At 36.8% G+C, this 18,583-nt stretch overlaps 1 protein-coding gene across 1 annotated transcript in view; it reads left to right on the top strand.

Moving 5' to 3' along the window:
- AK9 (adenylate kinase 9) overlaps nt 1-18,583 on the top strand; it is an 81,592-nt gene that overhangs the window by 16,890 nt on the left and 46,119 nt on the right. The window contains exons 9-17 of the mRNA XM_004674083.2: nt 1,223-1,301; nt 5,063-5,157; nt 7,763-7,902; nt 7,984-8,164; nt 10,828-10,972; nt 14,540-14,653; nt 14,742-14,828; nt 15,767-15,835; nt 17,543-17,691. Of these exons, the coding sequence (XP_004674140.1) occupies nt 1,223-1,301; nt 5,063-5,157; nt 7,763-7,902; nt 7,984-8,164; nt 10,828-10,972; nt 14,540-14,653; nt 14,742-14,828; nt 15,767-15,835; nt 17,543-17,691 (1,059 nt within the window). The remainder of the gene's footprint in view (nt 1-1,222; nt 1,302-5,062; nt 5,158-7,762; nt 7,903-7,983; nt 8,165-10,827; nt 10,973-14,539; nt 14,654-14,741; nt 14,829-15,766; nt 15,836-17,542; nt 17,692-18,583) is intronic.

The following is an 18,583-nucleotide window of genomic DNA, read 5'->3' as shown; positions in this document are numbered from 1 at the left end:
CTGGGATTTATGGAGGCAGGTAACACAAGAGCCATCTTCACAGCCTTTAAGAATAGTTGTGAGAGAATTGTTTAGAAAGGTGGAGTCTGATCTTATCCTGAGGAAGAGTGGAGATGGGTCTTAATCTCTCTACTATCCTACTATCTCTCTACTATTCCTACTATCTGGGAAAACAAAGCTCAAATAGAATTCAACATTGCCAATTTACAAAAATAAAAATTCAGTGGATTTTAGATTCTAATATTCAAGACAAAATAACAGAGGGAAATTTAGAAGAATATTAGAAAATGTACTAGAATACATTATCATAGAGAAAATCTAACAAGAAACCCTGAAACAAAACATTTTAAAAATATTTTATATTACAAGAGAAATCATAAAGTCAAAAGATAAATCATACAAAAGCAAAATATTTGCAATCCATATAAGAGTTGAGGGTTAAAGACTTTCCATGAGTGTTAGGGAAATGATGGAATCTAGCAGAAAATGCATCAAAATTATGGTTAAGTATCATACAGAGATGACTCTGGAGGCTGAATTTTACTCATAGCCATGGAGTATTAAAGTAAAACAAACAAATGTCATTTCAAGTATCATTTATTTTTTTAAATATTTGCCTTTCTGTACTGAAGTGTTTTTTTTTTGTTTGTTTGTTTGTTTTAAGATTTATTTATACATACAGAACTGGAATACAGGCCAGAGGTGTGGAGTGGTGAGAGGATTCACCAAAGACAGAGTGGGGAGCAGAACAGGCAGATGAACATGTACACTGCTGAGGGGAGCAGGGGACAAGACAGGAGAGGTCTGCGGTGGCATGTGGGTCAGCTCCTCCCCCCACCCAGGACTGAACCCATGTTAAAGCAGCTGCGGCTGGCTTGGTAGTGCTGCACTTTAACCCATTGCACCACCAGGGGGGACCCTCAAGTATCACTTTAGCAGAAATTATTTTACAGATATGTGCAGAGACAAATATCTCAAAATATTTTCTGTTTAGTGTACAGAAAAATCTGAAAAAAAAAAAAAAAAGGACAGCATAGAATTCTAGTATGGAGACTAGATTAGCCTTTTGCAGAAGCCCCTTGATCACTAAAAATAAAAATACCACATTATATAGAAAACAATTTAAGTTTAAAAATTTCTTTATGGTGTATTTAGATTCTGTCTTTATATTCAGTTTTCCCAGTGAACCTGGATTATAAGATTTCTTGTCTATTATTTGCAGGAAATAATGGCTGAACATAATTCCCAGTATCTCATTGAACTAGATGGAAATAAACTCCCAGAAGATCACTTCTTGGTAAGTGCAATGTTCAGTAAGAATATTCCACAGTTTGGAAAATCAAAACATTGTTTTGACCTGATTACACTTATTTTAATAACCATCAGAACTATATTTACATTTTTAACACCAATTTATTTTTGAAAAATGCAGTTTGACACTTAAATTTTTATGTATTTATGCATCTATTCACATTTAAATCAAACTACATTTGAATTTTAAATCTCAATAATCAAAAAGTGCCTCAAAGAAAAATAAAAGCCAAAAACACATGAAAAACTGCTTGACAGGGAAATGCAAATGCAAATGCAAATGGAAGCCATAATGAGATACACTTCACATCCACTAAGATGGCAAAAAAATTTTAAATGTCAATAACAAGTGTTGTCAAGGATATGGAAAAATTGATTACAGCCGGGATTCAGAAATGAGGTAGATTTTGGAAAAGAGTTTGGGAGTTCCTTAAGAGATTAAACATGGAATTACCACATGAATCATCTATTCAATTCCTAGAGATATAAATACTACCCAAAGGAATTAAAGGTGTACATGGATATTTCATAACAGCACAACATATAAATGAAATGTCCAAAAAAAGCAAACTTACAAAAACAGAAAATAGATTTGTGGTGGACCACAAGGGCAAAGGGTTGGTTACCCATCAGTTAATATCCAGTATGTTGGAAAAAATAAATAGCTGAAGGGTTATAGTCAGGGAATGACAATGTGGTATGGTAGCTCATGACAAAAAGGCAGAACCTAGTCTAGTGAGGAGGGCCATTTGGCTGAACTTATTTTAAAATTGAAACTTGAAGGATGAGTAAGCATTTGACCGTGGAGACTAGGAAAGGGGAGGTGGTGGGACCGTGTTCCACGCTAAGGGAAGAAGAGTCTGTGGGAAGCCCAGAGGTGAGAAAGAATACAGTGAGTTTTAGGTAATGAAATGGGACCAGAACACAGAGGGAAGGGGCAGAGGGACTGAAACAAAAAGAATTTAAGAATAAGCAGGATTGTGCCAAGAAAGACTTTATAAGTTGTGCTAGTTATATCTCATCATCAGAGAGTGGGAGTAAGTGAAGGTTTTAACCCAGAAAATGAAAATGATACTATTTAAGAAAAGTCAGCCTGCAGTATGAAGGAAAAGAACAAAGGAGAATCAAATGGGTGTTGAAAGGCTAGCTGACTTTTGCGGTAGTTCAAGTAAAAGACGGTGGCCTGACCTAGACTAGGGATTGCGGAAATGGACAGGAGAAGATAGACCTGAGAGATATTTAAGAAGTGTGAATGACAGGACTTGTTGAGTGACTTAATTTAAGAGTTTAGGGAGAAAGGAGCAATGCCTGGATTTCTGGCTTTGTGTAATTGGCAACATGGTAGGAAAGCTGGTGTGGAGCCAATTAGGGAGACTCGTCTCACTTCCTCTTACCAGCATCATTGGTGATCTCTCCAGTGCCAGTGGTTACTTTTCAGTCTTCGTCCAACTCACCTTGAAACAACCCAGCTCATCCTTCTTTCTTCTTATTGCTTTTCTTGCCTTTGCTTCTGGGATCCCACTCTACTGGAGTCCATTCTACCTCATTGAATACTACATCTCTAATCTCTAGAGTTAGGGGATCCCAGAGCTTACTGCATCTACCCTCTTAGGCGTCTTCATCCAATCTAAAGACCTTTAGTATCACTAAACAGCAGTAACTCTTAAATTCATATTACTATCCCAGACCTTTGCCTCTCATTCCACACTTGTATAATCAATATACTACAACTCAACAGATTCAGTTGGATACCTAATTGTCATCTTACATTTACAAATACAAGTTTACCATGAATACTTCCCTCCCCAAATACACTCCTCCCACACTTTTCCTCAGTAGAGTAAATATCAGATCCAGTCTTCCAGTTACTCTTCTTTTTTTTCTTACGTCCCACATCCAGGCCATCATCACACACAGCAGACTTCTCCCTCAAAATATATCAAATTACCACATTTTATGGCCTGGGTCATACTATAGAGGTAGAGGGTAGAAGCTCCAGTAAGCCTGGCTGAAACTGCCAAGCCTGTTAAAACCCCAAATGGCATTGGTACCAGGCACTTCTGCCCACACAACACTGGCTAAAATAAGCTACATAGAGAATACCATGCTATAAGGACTTATACTCCACCTGACATGACATAACAAGGTGTTGGGGACCAGCCCCAATCACAAGCTGTCAGAGGGCAAAAGGCAGGCAGGGTCTTAAGATGGGAGCAGGCATCAGCAAGCGTGGGAATTCCAAGAAGGGGGGGGGGAAGGGGAGCAGGCGTGAGGAAGACACGGAAGTTGGAGTTGGATGCAAGTCTTCCTGCTCATCTTTTTAGCAGGTCTCTATACTGTTTAGAAAGTAGTTAGTTACAATAATACATCAGGTAAATTAATGAGAAATCAGCATAACAGTTCTAAAGGAAGAGGGGAACAATGCATCCTCTTTCTGGCATTTTATGGCATACTAGACTATACATATTTGTGTATATGGATGTTTAACTATGACTTCAAAGGATAAGAGGCCTGGGAAAGGATGAGCTATTAGCAAAGGATTTAGGGGCCCTAGAGAAGGAATAAATTGTGTAAGCAGAGTCATCAGTGATTGTCTAAAGAGAAGCTAATGGCTAACTTAAGGCTAATAGAGAGTAGCTAGTGTTTGTTTTAGGAAAGGGTTAATTAAGACTTGCATAGAGTAGTTAGATATTGTTTAAGAAAAGGGTAAATTAAGAAGAAGTCACATAGTCATGCATGAAGCAAAACCTGTGTCAATAATGTTAGGAAATTGTCCATGAATCCTTATGCCTGGGAGTTTTATCTGAGATGTGTTTTTTGTTTAAAAAAAAAACTGAGGAAGCTTCCCAGGAGTCTTGATGCTCTGGAGCCTTACGTCTCTTGGAGCTTTCCTTTTGTCTCCGGGCACAGAGGAATTTCCTGCCCTGGGGCAACTCATACTTTGCCCATGCCAGGTAGCCAATTTATGAAGCTAAGGCAATCCAGTAGCAAACTGATGGTTGCTCAGAATATTTTTGATACTATGATTATACAAAAAAGGGAGGTCATAACATAAGTTAGCAATGGAAATTCTGATTTTTTTCAGAGCTTTTTCCTTCCATCTGGAATTTGTCAGTCGACAGAAGTTGTATAGCTTGTGTCAGCAAGGAAAGAGGGGAAATAAATAAGTTAAATGGTAGAAATGTATTCTTTCGTAGTTATGAAGCCTGGAAGTCTACAATCAAGGTTTAGGCAAGACTGCTCCCTCTAGTGCTGTTAGGGGATCACTCAGTCTTCTAACTTCTCTTCTGGTTGCTGACAGTACCAGATGTCCCTGGGCCTTGGGAGCATAGATCCAATATTTAACTCCATCTACATGTGACTATTACAAGTTGAATTGTATCCCCCTGCAAAATATATATTTTTTCCATCAGGAGTTTCTAATTTCCAATACTTCTTTGGAAATGGGATCTTTTCAGATTTAATCAAGTGAAGATGAGTTCATACTAAATTAGAGTGAACCCCAACCCATTATGGCAGGTAGCCTTATAACAGTAGAGATTCAGACACCAAGGGAGAAGACTGCTATCTGACAACAAAAGCAGAGATTGGACTGATAAATGTACAACCCAAGGAATACCAAGGATTGCCAGCAAACTATCAGCTGAAGGAGGCAAGGAAGAATTCTGCCCATGAGCACAACATTTTTTCAGAATATTTGACATACTTAAATGTCAATACATTTAAAGATTTGTTTTTTAAATTTAGACAGTTATAGATCGACTTAAATATCTGAACCTAAAACGAGCAGCAATTATCACCAAACTTCAGGGTGCAGAGGAAGAGATGAATGACGTAATGGAAAATGTAAGTGATGTTGAACTATTTGAATGTCTACTTTTTCACTATAGGGTGTGACCTCGATTTGTATCCTTCCAAGGTTTAAAAGAGTTTTAGGATACCCATTATAGAAATAGACTTGACTTTTGACCTAATTTAAGAAGCAGTATTATTAGTACAATATTCAAGACAATGTTAAGAAACACATTAAGATCAGAACAATTAATCACAGGGATAATGAGAAAGAACACAACTCAAGTTCAGCTTAAAATTTTGCAGCAGCAAAGTAAGCAAAGGCATAGAAGCCCTCAACTCTGTCAGTACTCATTCATTCCTTCAATCATTTTTTTTCAATTACTGTGTTCCTGACATCAAAGTTTTATGGATATGGTGGTGATCAAATAATAATTGCTAGGGCTAAAAGGTCCACAAGAACTTCCAAACAGAAGAGTTGATCTATTTGGGGAAGTTTAGTTTCACCTCTATGAGTAGAAATAGATGCCAGAATCACATATAGATATTATAATTCAAATGAAAGAATCTTTGAAAAAAGAGGTCATTTTGGTTACCCTGTACTGTTTATTCAGAGATATTAGTGGGTGAGCACAGCTGAAATATGTGCTGGGACTTCAGTAACAGGAATTGGTACTGAAAAGGAAGGAAGTTGGGTCCAAGCAACACAGAGGCTGAGCTCCTAACTCATCACTGAAGGGAGAATTTAAAGTAATCCTGAAACCTGAAAAAAAAATTTTAGACCCAGAGTTTACCCTTAGAAATTACTGGATATGTAGGTACAGGCCTAAGGTTATAGTTCACAAGTTACAGTGGTGCCCCTTATCCAAAGTATGCCTACTACCATCCCCAGGGAAGCCTGACACACGTATTTGTATTTTTTTTCCCTTATACATAAACACCTACAATAAAGTTTAACTTATATACTAGGCATAGTAAGTGACTAACCACAATCACTAATAATAACATAGAAAACTATAATAATATACTGTGATAACAATTAGGCAAATGTTCTCACACTCACTCTCAACATCTTATTGTACATATTTTTTCAGACAATGGTTGACAACAGATAACTGAAACTTAAGAAAGGGGAGCCCTGATAACAGGGACAAATGTATATGGCTAAGGATGCTTGCCCTCTTTTTCATGAAAGTGTAGACTGGAGAGTTTACTCATAACCCCAAAGTGGTATACAATTTGCAAGCTGTCCTTTTAAAGATTTTCTTACATTCTTCCTGCCATCTGGTTTCCATTTACCTACCTCCAGAGGTATCTGTTACCCGAAGGGTCTGAGCCATTCTGAGGTTCTGCAGAGTGAATCAGTTTGCTTCCTTTATATCCACCCCATCCCATCCCTGACCCAGCCACCAAAGACACTGGCTTTTACCATTCTCTGTTCTAAGTCAATTACCCATGTAGTCTAGCTCTGAAAATGTGAAACTGTGGCTGTCCATCTCCCATCTCTGTGCCTTTCTTAATTTATTCCTTTTTATTTATTTATTTTTTGTCATTTTTGTGAGGTTTTAGGAAAGCAGCAAACACAAATGCATAGGTTCAGTCTGTCCCATTTAATCAGAGGCAGTGATACAATTTAAACAAACAAACAAACAAACAAACAAAAAAAACCAGTAGAATCAATCTCATTTAAAAACTCTCTCATCTTCCCACAGCACCTTCCAGAGACATGGCTCCTGGGGTTCAAAGTTTAGAGGGAAACATCATCTGTTAGTCAATCACTTTTCCTTTGCCAAGTCACTCACAGTCTGCTACTCAAACACTGTTCCCAGGTTTGGACAGGAAAGAAGGGTAAGGAATGACCACCTCCTGACTTAGTTGGGTGCATTTCAGTCCGTAGTTCCCTGTCTGAGGACTCCTGGAGCAGGGTGGTAGCCCAGCATGGCTCGCCTCGAGGATCACAGTCTCGTGCAGGTCCGCTAAGCAATGAGTTTCCTTAATGCCATCAGGCTGCAGGTGAGGACATCATGCAGCAGTCCTGCCAGGTGTGCCACCTTGCCCTCTGAGCCAGCAGGACCTTGGCTCCACTCTCTCTGTCCTCCATGTCACTGGAGCCAGCGGATGCATGTGAGAGCCCCAGCTGCAGGTGTGGGGAGCCAGCTTGCACCTGCCCCTCTTCCAGCTGTCTGCCATGCCATCTGTCGCCAGTTCTCCTGCCCCTTGCTAAGGTAGCACAGGCACAGTCGACCTGTTGGCAATGTATACTCTATAGAGAGGTGGCTCTGAACGTCTCTGGAGGTCACCAACTGAGGACTGCTGAGGGAGACTTCATAGTTTAGTTGAATCCAGTACCTCTTCAAGGCTATTCAGTAAGAAGTTTTCAAAATCTGTTTTCTGAACCATATGTTAGAAATGGTTGTATCTTGGCTCATTTTACCTTATAGTAGAAAATGCTCAGTAAAATTTGAACGGATTTTATAACAGAAATGAAAAATACTTTTCTCACTAAACTTTGGACATGTACAAGTTGTGATTAAAGAAAAAACCCAAAATTGGCTTTCTACATTATTTCTTAAATAGTAAATCAAATAATCAATTCTTTTACTATTAATTTCAGCAAAACCTATACCCACGTTTTTAATGTAGTGTTTGCTATTAACAGGAAGAGGTGTTCCGTTCTCTTGCATCTTATAAACTTATTGCACCGAGATATAGATGGAGAAGAAGCAAATGGGGACGTACCTGTCCTGTGTCTTTAAAAGAAGGTAATATTTATCCAGGATTGTCAGATTTTTCCGTGAGGTAAGTTGAAATTTTCAGAACTTAATTTTAAAATGTTCTCATGCCTCATTTAGTTGTTTATTGATGAGACCATATTTTAAGTTTTCTAGGTAAAATATACTGTAATTCATCAGAAGACGCATTAAAGTCATTTTCGTTGAATCCACGCCCCTATCTTCTCCCACCGATGCCAGTACCACCATGTAAAATATTCATATATGGACCTCAGTCTTCAGGGAAAACAACACTTAGCAATCTGCTTGCAGAACATTACAAAGGAAAGGTAACTAGCTAGCTAACTAGCTAGCTTTCTACCTATCTATGCTTAATTATGATTTGTAGAAGTTTACAATTTGTAGGATTTGTACTCAGTTTTCTTTATTTCACACGGGAAATTGCATAATGATTCCCCTGGGCTCAGTGTGGGAAAAGCATCCTCCTTGCTGTTGGTCATGGCTTCCAGACCACAACCCCTGCCTGCTTCCCAGAGCCCTCACTGGACTGTCACAGCAGGCAGACTATGCCACCATTACTTTTCTCAGTCCTACTCATCTCTCCTCCTGGCTTGCTGATGCTCTCTCCACATACTCATTGCTGTCATCATTCATGGTGATACCAGTCTCTACAAAGATGACCCTCACAATACCCTGCTCTGTCAATTCCTTGACTTCCCAACCACCAGTCATCGTTGTCTCCACCTTCAAAATAGAGAGAAATTCTATTTAGTTTAGAACATAGTGATAGCTGTACAGGTGGTAAAAAGAAGGGAGATTGCAATATAATTTGAAAACAGAATCAAAAAGATTTGACAAGGGGTTTAAATGTAGGGGGATGATATGAAAGCCAGTGTGTATACGGCGCTGTGTAGAATGAAAAATGGTATAAGATGAAGATGGCTAAAGATGTGGTCAGAGTAGTAATTACCCTGGGAAGGGGTTTGAATTTACTTAAAAGTGCTAATAAATATTTTTGCACATAGGGGTAACATTTTCTATTTGCTTTTACTTTTTTTTTTTAACTATAAAATATGACAGAAAAATAAAGCTCACTACTTTCTGATAAACCAGACCCATATATAACTGCTATCCAGGTCAAATATGAACTGTTGCTAGCGCCCCAGAAGCTCCCTCATGCCTCTTGCCAATACCAGTCCTTCCCTACTCCTCCTACAAAGGTAACCACTCTCCTGGACATTGGGGTATGCACGTTTCTCAAACTGTCAATTTCATTTTATGAGTTTTTCATGAAGGCGTTATCAGACACTCTGAATCCTACACAGTGTTGTAAACCAATGTAACTTCAATAAATAAACTATGGAAGATTTGTAGATAGCTATGTATGATAAATGTGTGTGTTTACCATAATCTATAGTTTACAATAGCAAAAGCATAGTTACCTCAATGTATGTATTATTATAGTAGTAGTTAAATAACTAATACAATATTGTGCATCCATTAAAAAATGATGGCATTAGATGTCATGGAATAAAGTAATGTGATCATACTAAAGACAAGAAAAATGTCCTTAAAAGACATATAGACATCTGTCTTTCACATCCCAGCATTCAGCAGAAAGTATGTTATCTCCCTAACAAAACACTTATATTCAGAATATATACATAGAGAGAGAGAGAAGATTCTAACCCAATTATTAAAATATTCAAAAGTAGAAAATATGCTTAAAAACAGAAGATATGTAAATAACTGAAATACATATAAAAAGACACTAGAATTATTAGTGATTAGGAAACTTAACTGTATTTTATACATCTTCACACCCTCATGAATGGATAAAATTTAAAAGAATTTTCTAAACCAAGTGTTGGTGAGGATGTGGAGTAACTACAACTTTCATTTTGTCTAAAATTTGCATGTAAGAATATAAAATAGTTCAAAAAGTTTGAAAACAGTTTAATGGCTTATTATTAAGTCAAATATATACTTACCATATGCCCAGTAATACCAGTCCTAAGAATTGATTCAAGAGAAATGAAAACATATGTCCAGGGCTCTCCCTGGTGGTGCAGTGGGTTAAAAAGCAGCACTTAGGAAGCTAGCCGCAGCTGCCTCAGCGCGAGTTCAAGCCCAGCCAGGGAGGTGACCCACATGGCAGAGCAGACCTCTTCTATGTCACCCGATGCTCCCATCAGCAGTGTACTTTGTCAGTCTGCCTGTTCTGCTCCCCACTCTGTCACTGATGAATCCTCTCACTGTCCCTGCACCTCTGGCTGGACCCCAGTTCTGTATGCATAAATTTAAAAATTGAAAGTATATGTCCACAAAAAGACTTCCTGATAAATGCTTACTCCCACCTTATTTATAATAAATTAAAACTGCAAACAACCCAGACATCCATCACTAGATGTATGAATATATAAACTGTGGTAGAGCTTATAGAGTGAAATATTACTTGATAGTAAATGGAACAAACTGATGTCATATATCATTGCATTTATGAATCCCAAAAAGCATTTAATATATTAAGGCAAAAAGGCCTGGAAAAAAGTACATAGCTCATGGTTCTATTTATATGAAATTCTAGAAAAGGAAAAGTTAACCTATAATGAAGAGAAGTAGAAAATGGTTGCCAGGAGCCAGGAATTGACTTTAAAGGAGTATGAGGGAACTTTTTAGTGTGATATGAATTTCTATATCTTGATTGTTGCTGTTGTGATATGCATCTATTTATAAAACATCATCAACCTAGATGCTTAAAATAGTTACCTTTTCTGTAGGTTAAACAAAGTTGACTTTTAAAATATTTATCTTGAATATATATTACATGAAAAATGCGAATGAATGTCTATGAGCAAGTACTCAAAAATCAGTGAATTCTAAGTAGGACATACCCAGCAGCATTATGAATTTTGTGACATAGATAAACATGAACAATTTAATATTCACAGTAACTTATGCTTATGGTGGTTTTCTGAAATATTCTTTGCAGGTAATTGATTACACTAAACTTGTTCAACCACGTTTTGATAATGCCCTTGAAGTGTTAATAAATGATACCATAGCTGCAGCCACTGAAGAAGCTATTAAAGTTGTGAAAGAACGGCTTGCCATAGAACTACAAGCTAAAAAACTAGGTAAACCATCTTTTTAACATATGTGTACTTTACAGTTATCCTGGTTACCTGAAAGCAAGCACTTAGTTTATTCATCTTGATATCCCTGGCACCTTAACATCCTGGCATCTTGTAACCAAGAGGTTTCATTAGTGAAGAAATAATATGCACAAATCTGGTTCATAAACAGATTAAAGACTCCTATGGAGAAGCAATTAGAAAGAACTTTCCAGATTTAGATCGCTTTACATTATTCTAGAATAGTCACAGAATTTGGGCAGGGATCTGTTTCCCGTTTTTCTCACTCCAAGAAAAATGAGAGTTCTTATTTCAGGGTCATACTTTGGAAATTCATTGATTGAACTTGGTAAAATTTGCATCTACAGTTGACACCTTGTAACCAGTTACATAGAGCACTTGAAAGTAGTTTAATCTAAGCCTCTCCACTGAAAGGAATACCCTCAGTGCAACATTGCATGTGGGGGATCTTTCTCACTTCTCACTTTGGATCCTGAGCCAAAATTTGGAATCAACTCTAGAAATTTTAGACTTGACTCAACCACCATTGTTTGGATTTCCCAGAAGTTAATGGCAGTACACTATTTCCTCATATAGCCATTGCTGCATCATATCCAAATACTGTTTTCCTCATTCAAAGGTAATAATAAATGTGTATTGGGTACATGATATATGTTAGGGCCATGTTAAATGCATTTTATATGTTACCCAATTAAATGCTTATAACAGTCCTATGAGGTAGGTATTTATGTCTCCAGCTTTAGTGAATAAAGAGACCAAGGTTTCCAGGGGCTATGTAACTTGACCACCATTAGCAACCAACAAGTGATTGTGCTCTAGATTGATCTAAGAGCTCTTAACCTGTATGTCTCTCAGGTGAACACAAAACACAGGAAAAAGCAGATAGAAGAATCACTCAGACACTCAGACTTACTCCCCATGTATATCACCTATTAAAAATTTGATAAATACTTCACCCACCTCATGTTCTCTGTTCAGATTTATGACTAAGTGTGAACCTATGCAAAATTGCATTCGCACGTTTTTAAAATGTGCTTATTCCTAATAAATTTGGAATTATTGTAATAAGTTCTGTATTAGATGGGAATCTAAATTCACTTTTTCCAAATGGGAAGTCACTTGTACGTGTAACATTTGCTAAATAATCTATAATTCACTGGAGGTTTGAAATGCCATCTATATCTGAAAAAGTTCATGTGTGCAACTTCTGATCTTTCTAGTTTATTGATTTTTCTATTTTCTATTATGCCCCTTAATACAAAATGAAATCATTAAATCTTATTATAATGGTTTTTAATTAGTAATGGAAATTCTTCCTCAAAACATTTTGATTTAAAATAATCCCTGAAAGTAATCCCATAAAATAAATTCTCATTCCACAACAGTTAGTGTGTGTCAGGGGCTAGGTTTGGGATGTTAAGAGAATTTTGTGAACCCTCCCAGTGGAGGTTTATATTAATAGTATAATGTGATGAGAATTGTCATCTTTACTATTAAATCTGACACATACAGATTAAATCTTTTGATTTTCCTTAACATTTAAGGCCTTCCTCATGTTTTGTCTACATTTTTTTAATAAGTTTATCCCTAGATATTTTGTCACTTTGTTCTACTATTGAATGGCATCATTCTGCTGTTGTATTAATATTTTCTAAATAATTACTACCAATACACTAGAGAGCCCTTTGATTTTTATATATGTTTGCAAGTCCAAGGCATTAAACTTACTATCTCTTAAACAGATTTTTAGTTGAGTTTCTTGAGTTTTACAGATAGCTACTATATCGTTTGGAAAAAAAGTACAGTTTCAACTCCTCTTATGTCCTTTCTTGACTTATTATGTAAGCTGGCAGTTCTACAGTGGTCTTAAGTAGCGGCAGTAATAGTAGACCTATTTATATAGATCTTACCAGTATTTTCCTATAAAGTTATGAAGTATTATTTGGAATGGATGACGAACATTATCAAATATCTTTTCAACATCTCTCAAGATTATCTTAAATTTTTAATCCTTTCACTTATTGCTTTGATCAACTATTCTAATGTATTTGTCAGCATTACATCATTGTTACAGTTCTAACATAAACCTTACTTACTTGTGGTATATTATTCTGATAATGTACTGTTGCTTTGGGTTAAACTAGATAACACCTAGAAAAACTACTATTATTCTCAAGACTTATAAGTGTGATTAAATTACAGTTTATTTGGGCCATGGTGCATGTGTGCTAGCGTGAGAATGTGCTATTTGTCAGATCTTTCTGAGGGTTTTACTAATGTTCTAAACAAATTGAGCTTCCCATTATTTTCTGTGCAGTTTAAATAGCAAGTAAATTATCTCTTGATGTGGCAACATCAAACTTTTACTAAGCAAGGATACATCATCTAATCAGTCTCACTTTCTCATTAATCTATAAATAACTAAAAAAGTTCAACATAGTGCCCAAGGGATTACAAAACAACAAAAAAAGACCAGTACTGACATTGCATGCTTTCCGAGTGGTCATCAAGATAATCCAGGATGTTTTTATATTTGTAGTATATATTGCCTTCAAAATTAAAATCAAAACTTAAAAAAAAATACTCAAATATTTTAATTCACAAACAAAAGCTTGAGAAATATTGGCCCAGGCTATTAAAATGGCTTGTTTGGAAAATTATTTAAAACTGAACAAAATTAAATCATTAACTCATTCAACAAACACTTTGTTGAGTGTGTATTTTGTGGTGGATGTGATTCTAGACAGTAGGCTACAGAGGTGAGCAAGACACATGAAGCTCTTCTCCTAGTAGCGGTTACATTTTATGGGAAGGAAAAGCAGCAAAAACCCAAGTGAACAGACAGGAAAAATCTATAGGTTAGTAATGGGACAGGCAGTGATGGCATAGGTGGCCTAGAGTGTGACCAGGATGGGGGAAGTACTCTCTGAAGAAAGGATATTTAACTGAGATTTAGATCATGGGGAAAAACTTGAAGTCTCCTAGAGGAAAAATGGTCACAATACTTCTTGGTGTCCTTTCACATCAAATTAAGGCATGAATCATGTATTTTCAAGCTTTCATAAGTTGTCTTCTCCCATCAGAATATGGAAACAGATGCTATCTTTCATGTGCTACAAACTTAAAAGCCTTTTCTTTTTCAAATTCACTAGACTAAATCGGACAAATCTTAAATTTTAAAAAATGAATTTTTTTCACTAATGAAATGTATTTTTAAGAAGAATTTGTGGAGAATAGTGAGGTTTTTAAACACAGAAAATTATATACTAATACAGAGCATGGCAGTTAACATGGAGCAGTCTTCCTGTGAGTGAGCATTTTCCAAGTTTAATGTTTACAACCATTATTTCATTGCAACAGAGCTTTTGATCTGATGATCCTCATTTTGCCCTATAGAAATTGAGACAGGGAGATAAAATTATTTACAATAGCCATGCTGACTATCAGAGCATCCATGTCTGTCTGACTTTAAAGCACAGGATTTAATTGCTACCCAAGTCTCCCTACCCCTCTACCTTTTGTTTGACACAGCCCATTGTTATCTTTCAGCCCAGCCAACTCCAAGAATATTTACAAGAGAACTTGAAAAGAGAGATAATTACGAATCCCGATCTGACATAGACAAAAGCATGGATGAGTTGAGTTTTGCACAGTATGAAGATGGTAAAAATATAAACTGCTGATGTTTTTGACCAAATCTTTCCTCATATAAGCAAATTAACTGTTAAGATATGTTTTTCTTTTGCTGCAGCTTTGACACCCTCTTCCCAAAGAGAAAGTATGGACAGTGAAGAAAGCAAAATACCATTAGAACATGACCATCAAGATGTTAAAACTGGTAAAGATGTTGACAAAATGAACCACTAATGCCATGCGGTGGATCCTATTTCCATTTATTTTGTATTTTATTATATTTATATTGAAGTTTAAAATGACCAAGAAAAAGAAAAGAAAACCAGGACAAAAAAATTAGCTTCTTTTTTACATATTTAAGCTGAATAACTATAGAAAAGAAATTGACTTACTAGAATAAAGAAAATATAGAAACCTGGACATACAATGCAGTTAGAGCCCTGTCCACTTTTTCGAATGTTCTAAGTAAGACACAATCATTATCATATAATAAGAAATTCTCCCAGAACATCATAAACCCAGAGCTTTAAGATGCTATCATTTTTTATTCCTATTTTAACATAATAGAGAACATACAATGTAATTACTTTTACCTCTTTTAGGTATATGTAACATTTAATTATTTCATTGGGAAATATTCCTTTAAGCCAAAATACTCATTTTAAATTGCTGCACAGTTTCCCTATTTACAGGTAATATTTTAAACTAAGTTCTTCATGTTGGAAACAAGTTAGTTTTTAGATTTTTTTTTTTCTGCTACAAGTAATGCTTCATAGGCCCATACCACTGTCTTCTTTAGGAATCACCTACAATTTTTTAAGGATTTATTTATGCATACAGAACTTGGGTACAGGCCAGAGGCCTAGGGGCAGTGAGAGGATTCACCAGAGACAGAGTGGGGAGCAGAACAGGTGGATTGATGAAGTACACTGCTGAGGGGAGAAGCAGGTGAGACAGGAGAGGTCTGCTGCGCCATGTGGGTCAGCTCCCTGGTTGGGAATCAGACTCAAACTGGTGATGAAGTGGCTGTGGCTAGCTTTGTAGTGCTGTGCTTTAACCCATTGAGCCACCAGGGAGGGCCCAGGAATCACCTGCAATTTTCAAAATACTGTTCTTGGCTTATTAACAATGTTTTATTCACAGATAAAAAAGACATCCCTATAATGTCACATGAAGAAAGTTCTCCAGATCTAATGTCCAAATCAAAAACAGGTAAATTAGCATTTGGGTAATTTGGTTCTCTGAAATAGTGGATTTCAAAATTTAAAGTAATTCACTCAAAATCTAAAAGAAATGTGTTATTTTTTTAAAAAGCATTCTAAATACCTAACTTACCCTGTCCTAAAGGCTACTTTTTTATAAATAGTTGGGCACACAGGGACACAGAAAAAAAATAGCATGTACTATATGTCTCAGTGGAAAATAGTATTGGGGATATAGGAAATGTATCCTGGCTCTGCCGTCCTTGATTCGTGGCTGCCATAACTCTCACAAGATGGCTACTGATACTCCAGCAGGCATATCGGTGTGTCTAGGAGCAGAGACAGAAAAGGGGCGAAACTGGCATGTCCCCTGGCTAAGTTATCTCTCTTTAAAGAGGTGACAGAAAGATTCACACACAAAAAAAATTTTTGCTCTCATTTTATCTAGCTGTACCTAAGCTAATAAGGGAAGATAGAAGAAGAGGCAGTGATTTAGTTGGGCATATTGATTTTGTTGTTAAGGAAAAGGACAGTTGATATTGGGTGGACAAATATAACAGCTACTAGCATATTTAATATCTATACCTGGGTGTCTGCTTTGTGAAGATACCTGGGTATCTGCTACAAGAGGACCATGAGTCCTTGCTTCTCCCATGCTGTCTCTCTGGAACGGCTTGCACTCTCCATTCCTGAGCATAGACATCTCACTTTACAGGAGGGAAGACCCTTTGGGATTTGAAGACCCTTTGGGATTTGGGGGAAGTTAGGGAGAGTGGGGATCAACTAGATTCTGGCAGGACATTCTGATGGATGGAACCTGGGACAGAAGCTTGGAAAGCACAACTACAGAGTGTGAGTAGGGAAGGTAGATGGAGTTGCCAATATTCTGCAACAGAAGAACATGAACATTTGCATCGTGGTACAGCCTGTGCATCAACAAAACCAAGCAAGGAGGCATTCAGTATCCAGTTAGGGCTGGAATCAGATGTAACACTTGAGAAACAGCCTATGCCATTCATCTTCCAATTCCTTCCAACTTGCCTGCTTCCTTGTCTTCTTACTTTTTTTTTTTTTTAAAAAAGATTTATTTATTTGTACATACAGAATTGGGGTACAGGCCAGAGACTCAGGGGCAGTGAGAGACTTCACCAGAGACAGAGCGGGGAGCAGAACAGGCAGATCAACGAAGTACACTGCTGAGGGGAGCAGCGGGCGGGCCAGGGGAGGTCTGCCACACCATGTGGTCACCTCCGGGGAAGGCGGGGATCGAACTCATGTGGAAGTGGCTTTAGCTTCTCAGTGCTGTGCTTTAACCCGTTGCGCCACCAGGGAGGGCCTGTCTTCTTACTTTTTCATCTTGGAAGTGTTTGTCTTATTTTCTCACTCATCCCCTAGATGAGTGTTTTAGCTGGACCTCTGGAATTCTTTGGTTCCTACCTTTTCTCCTGGGCTTACAGGATTTGATTCTTGCCTTGTATTACTTTCTTTGTGCCTCATTCATTTTCATTATGATGCACCGTCTTTAAGCCAGTGCTCTTATATTTTGTGACTCCTGACTTAACCTCGACTCCTGATTTGTTTTCCTCTTTTACTATATGATGCTGCAGCACAAAATTAGTACTGTCTTGGGTCAGGTATTAATAATTATGTTGTATTACAAATAGTATTGTCCTCTAAAATTACTAATGAAATTAATTTATAACTTATCTTACTTCAGATTCAATAGAAGACTTAATCGAAACGGTAACTGCAGATCATCCAGAGGTCCTTTCCATGATAGAGGAAACGATAGCAATGACAAAGGACATGAACTTTGAACAACCATATGAAAAATGTGCTGAAATCTTAGAGGAAATACTCAAAGAAGTAAGACCTCCAGGCAGTTGATTTTTATCGCTGATTCAACTAACTGGAAAATGTCAATGTAGTTTCTGTGTATAATTATCCTCTTTTACAGTATTGAAATTTGTAGTCTTTAAATTCATGTACATTTTATAGTCAACACTTGCATGTAATATATCCCAGTGAAAAACTGCTTGTGTTTTTTCATAACTTTTCATTTATAAATAATTATGCATTATATTTCATAGCTTGAAAATTGATTATTCATTTATTTTTGTTATCTTTATTTTGGTTCAGCTGTTTATAATAGACTATTATGTATATGAAAAGTACCAAAGTCAGCTAATTTCATGTATGAGCTAGTAGGTTGTAAACCAAGACAAGTTTTGCTCCATAGCTAAAATTTTGCCCAGTACTCTTGAATTTTTGCTCATAGGGAAGATGGGTGGATACATGAGATTTTTCAATCTAAGGCAAATTTTATCTTTAAAATTTGACAGTAAAATTTTGTTTATATTTTTCCACTTGTATTAAGATGTACTTGACATATAACATTGTATTAATTTAAGGTGCACAATATAATGACTAAATAGACGTATATACTAGGAGATGATTGTCATACTAAGTTTAGTTAACATTACTTCACATAGTAATAGTGTATGTGTGCGCGCACATAGGAAGAATTTTTAAATATACAGTACAGTATTGTTAATTGTAGTCACTTTGTTGTAGATTGCAGCCCCAGAATTTATTGCACCTATAACTGGAACTTTGTACCTTTTGACACTTCAACCAATTTTTCCCACCCTGTAGGTACTACCTCTGACAACCAGCAAACTGATCTCTGTTTCAATGAGTTTTTTTTTTTTTTTAAAGATTTGTTTATGTGTGCATACAGAACTGGGGTACAGGCCAG

Source organism: Condylura cristata, unplaced genomic scaffold (genome assembly GCF_000260355.1).
Source record: "Condylura cristata isolate star-nosed mole 26May11 unplaced genomic scaffold, ConCri1.0 scaffold00001, whole genome shotgun sequence".
In the NCBI taxonomy this organism is placed as follows: domain Eukaryota; kingdom Metazoa; phylum Chordata; class Mammalia; order Eulipotyphla; family Talpidae; genus Condylura; species Condylura cristata.
The sequence above is the reverse complement of the archived record's forward strand: the minus strand, read 5'-3'. Positions and strand labels throughout refer to the sequence as shown.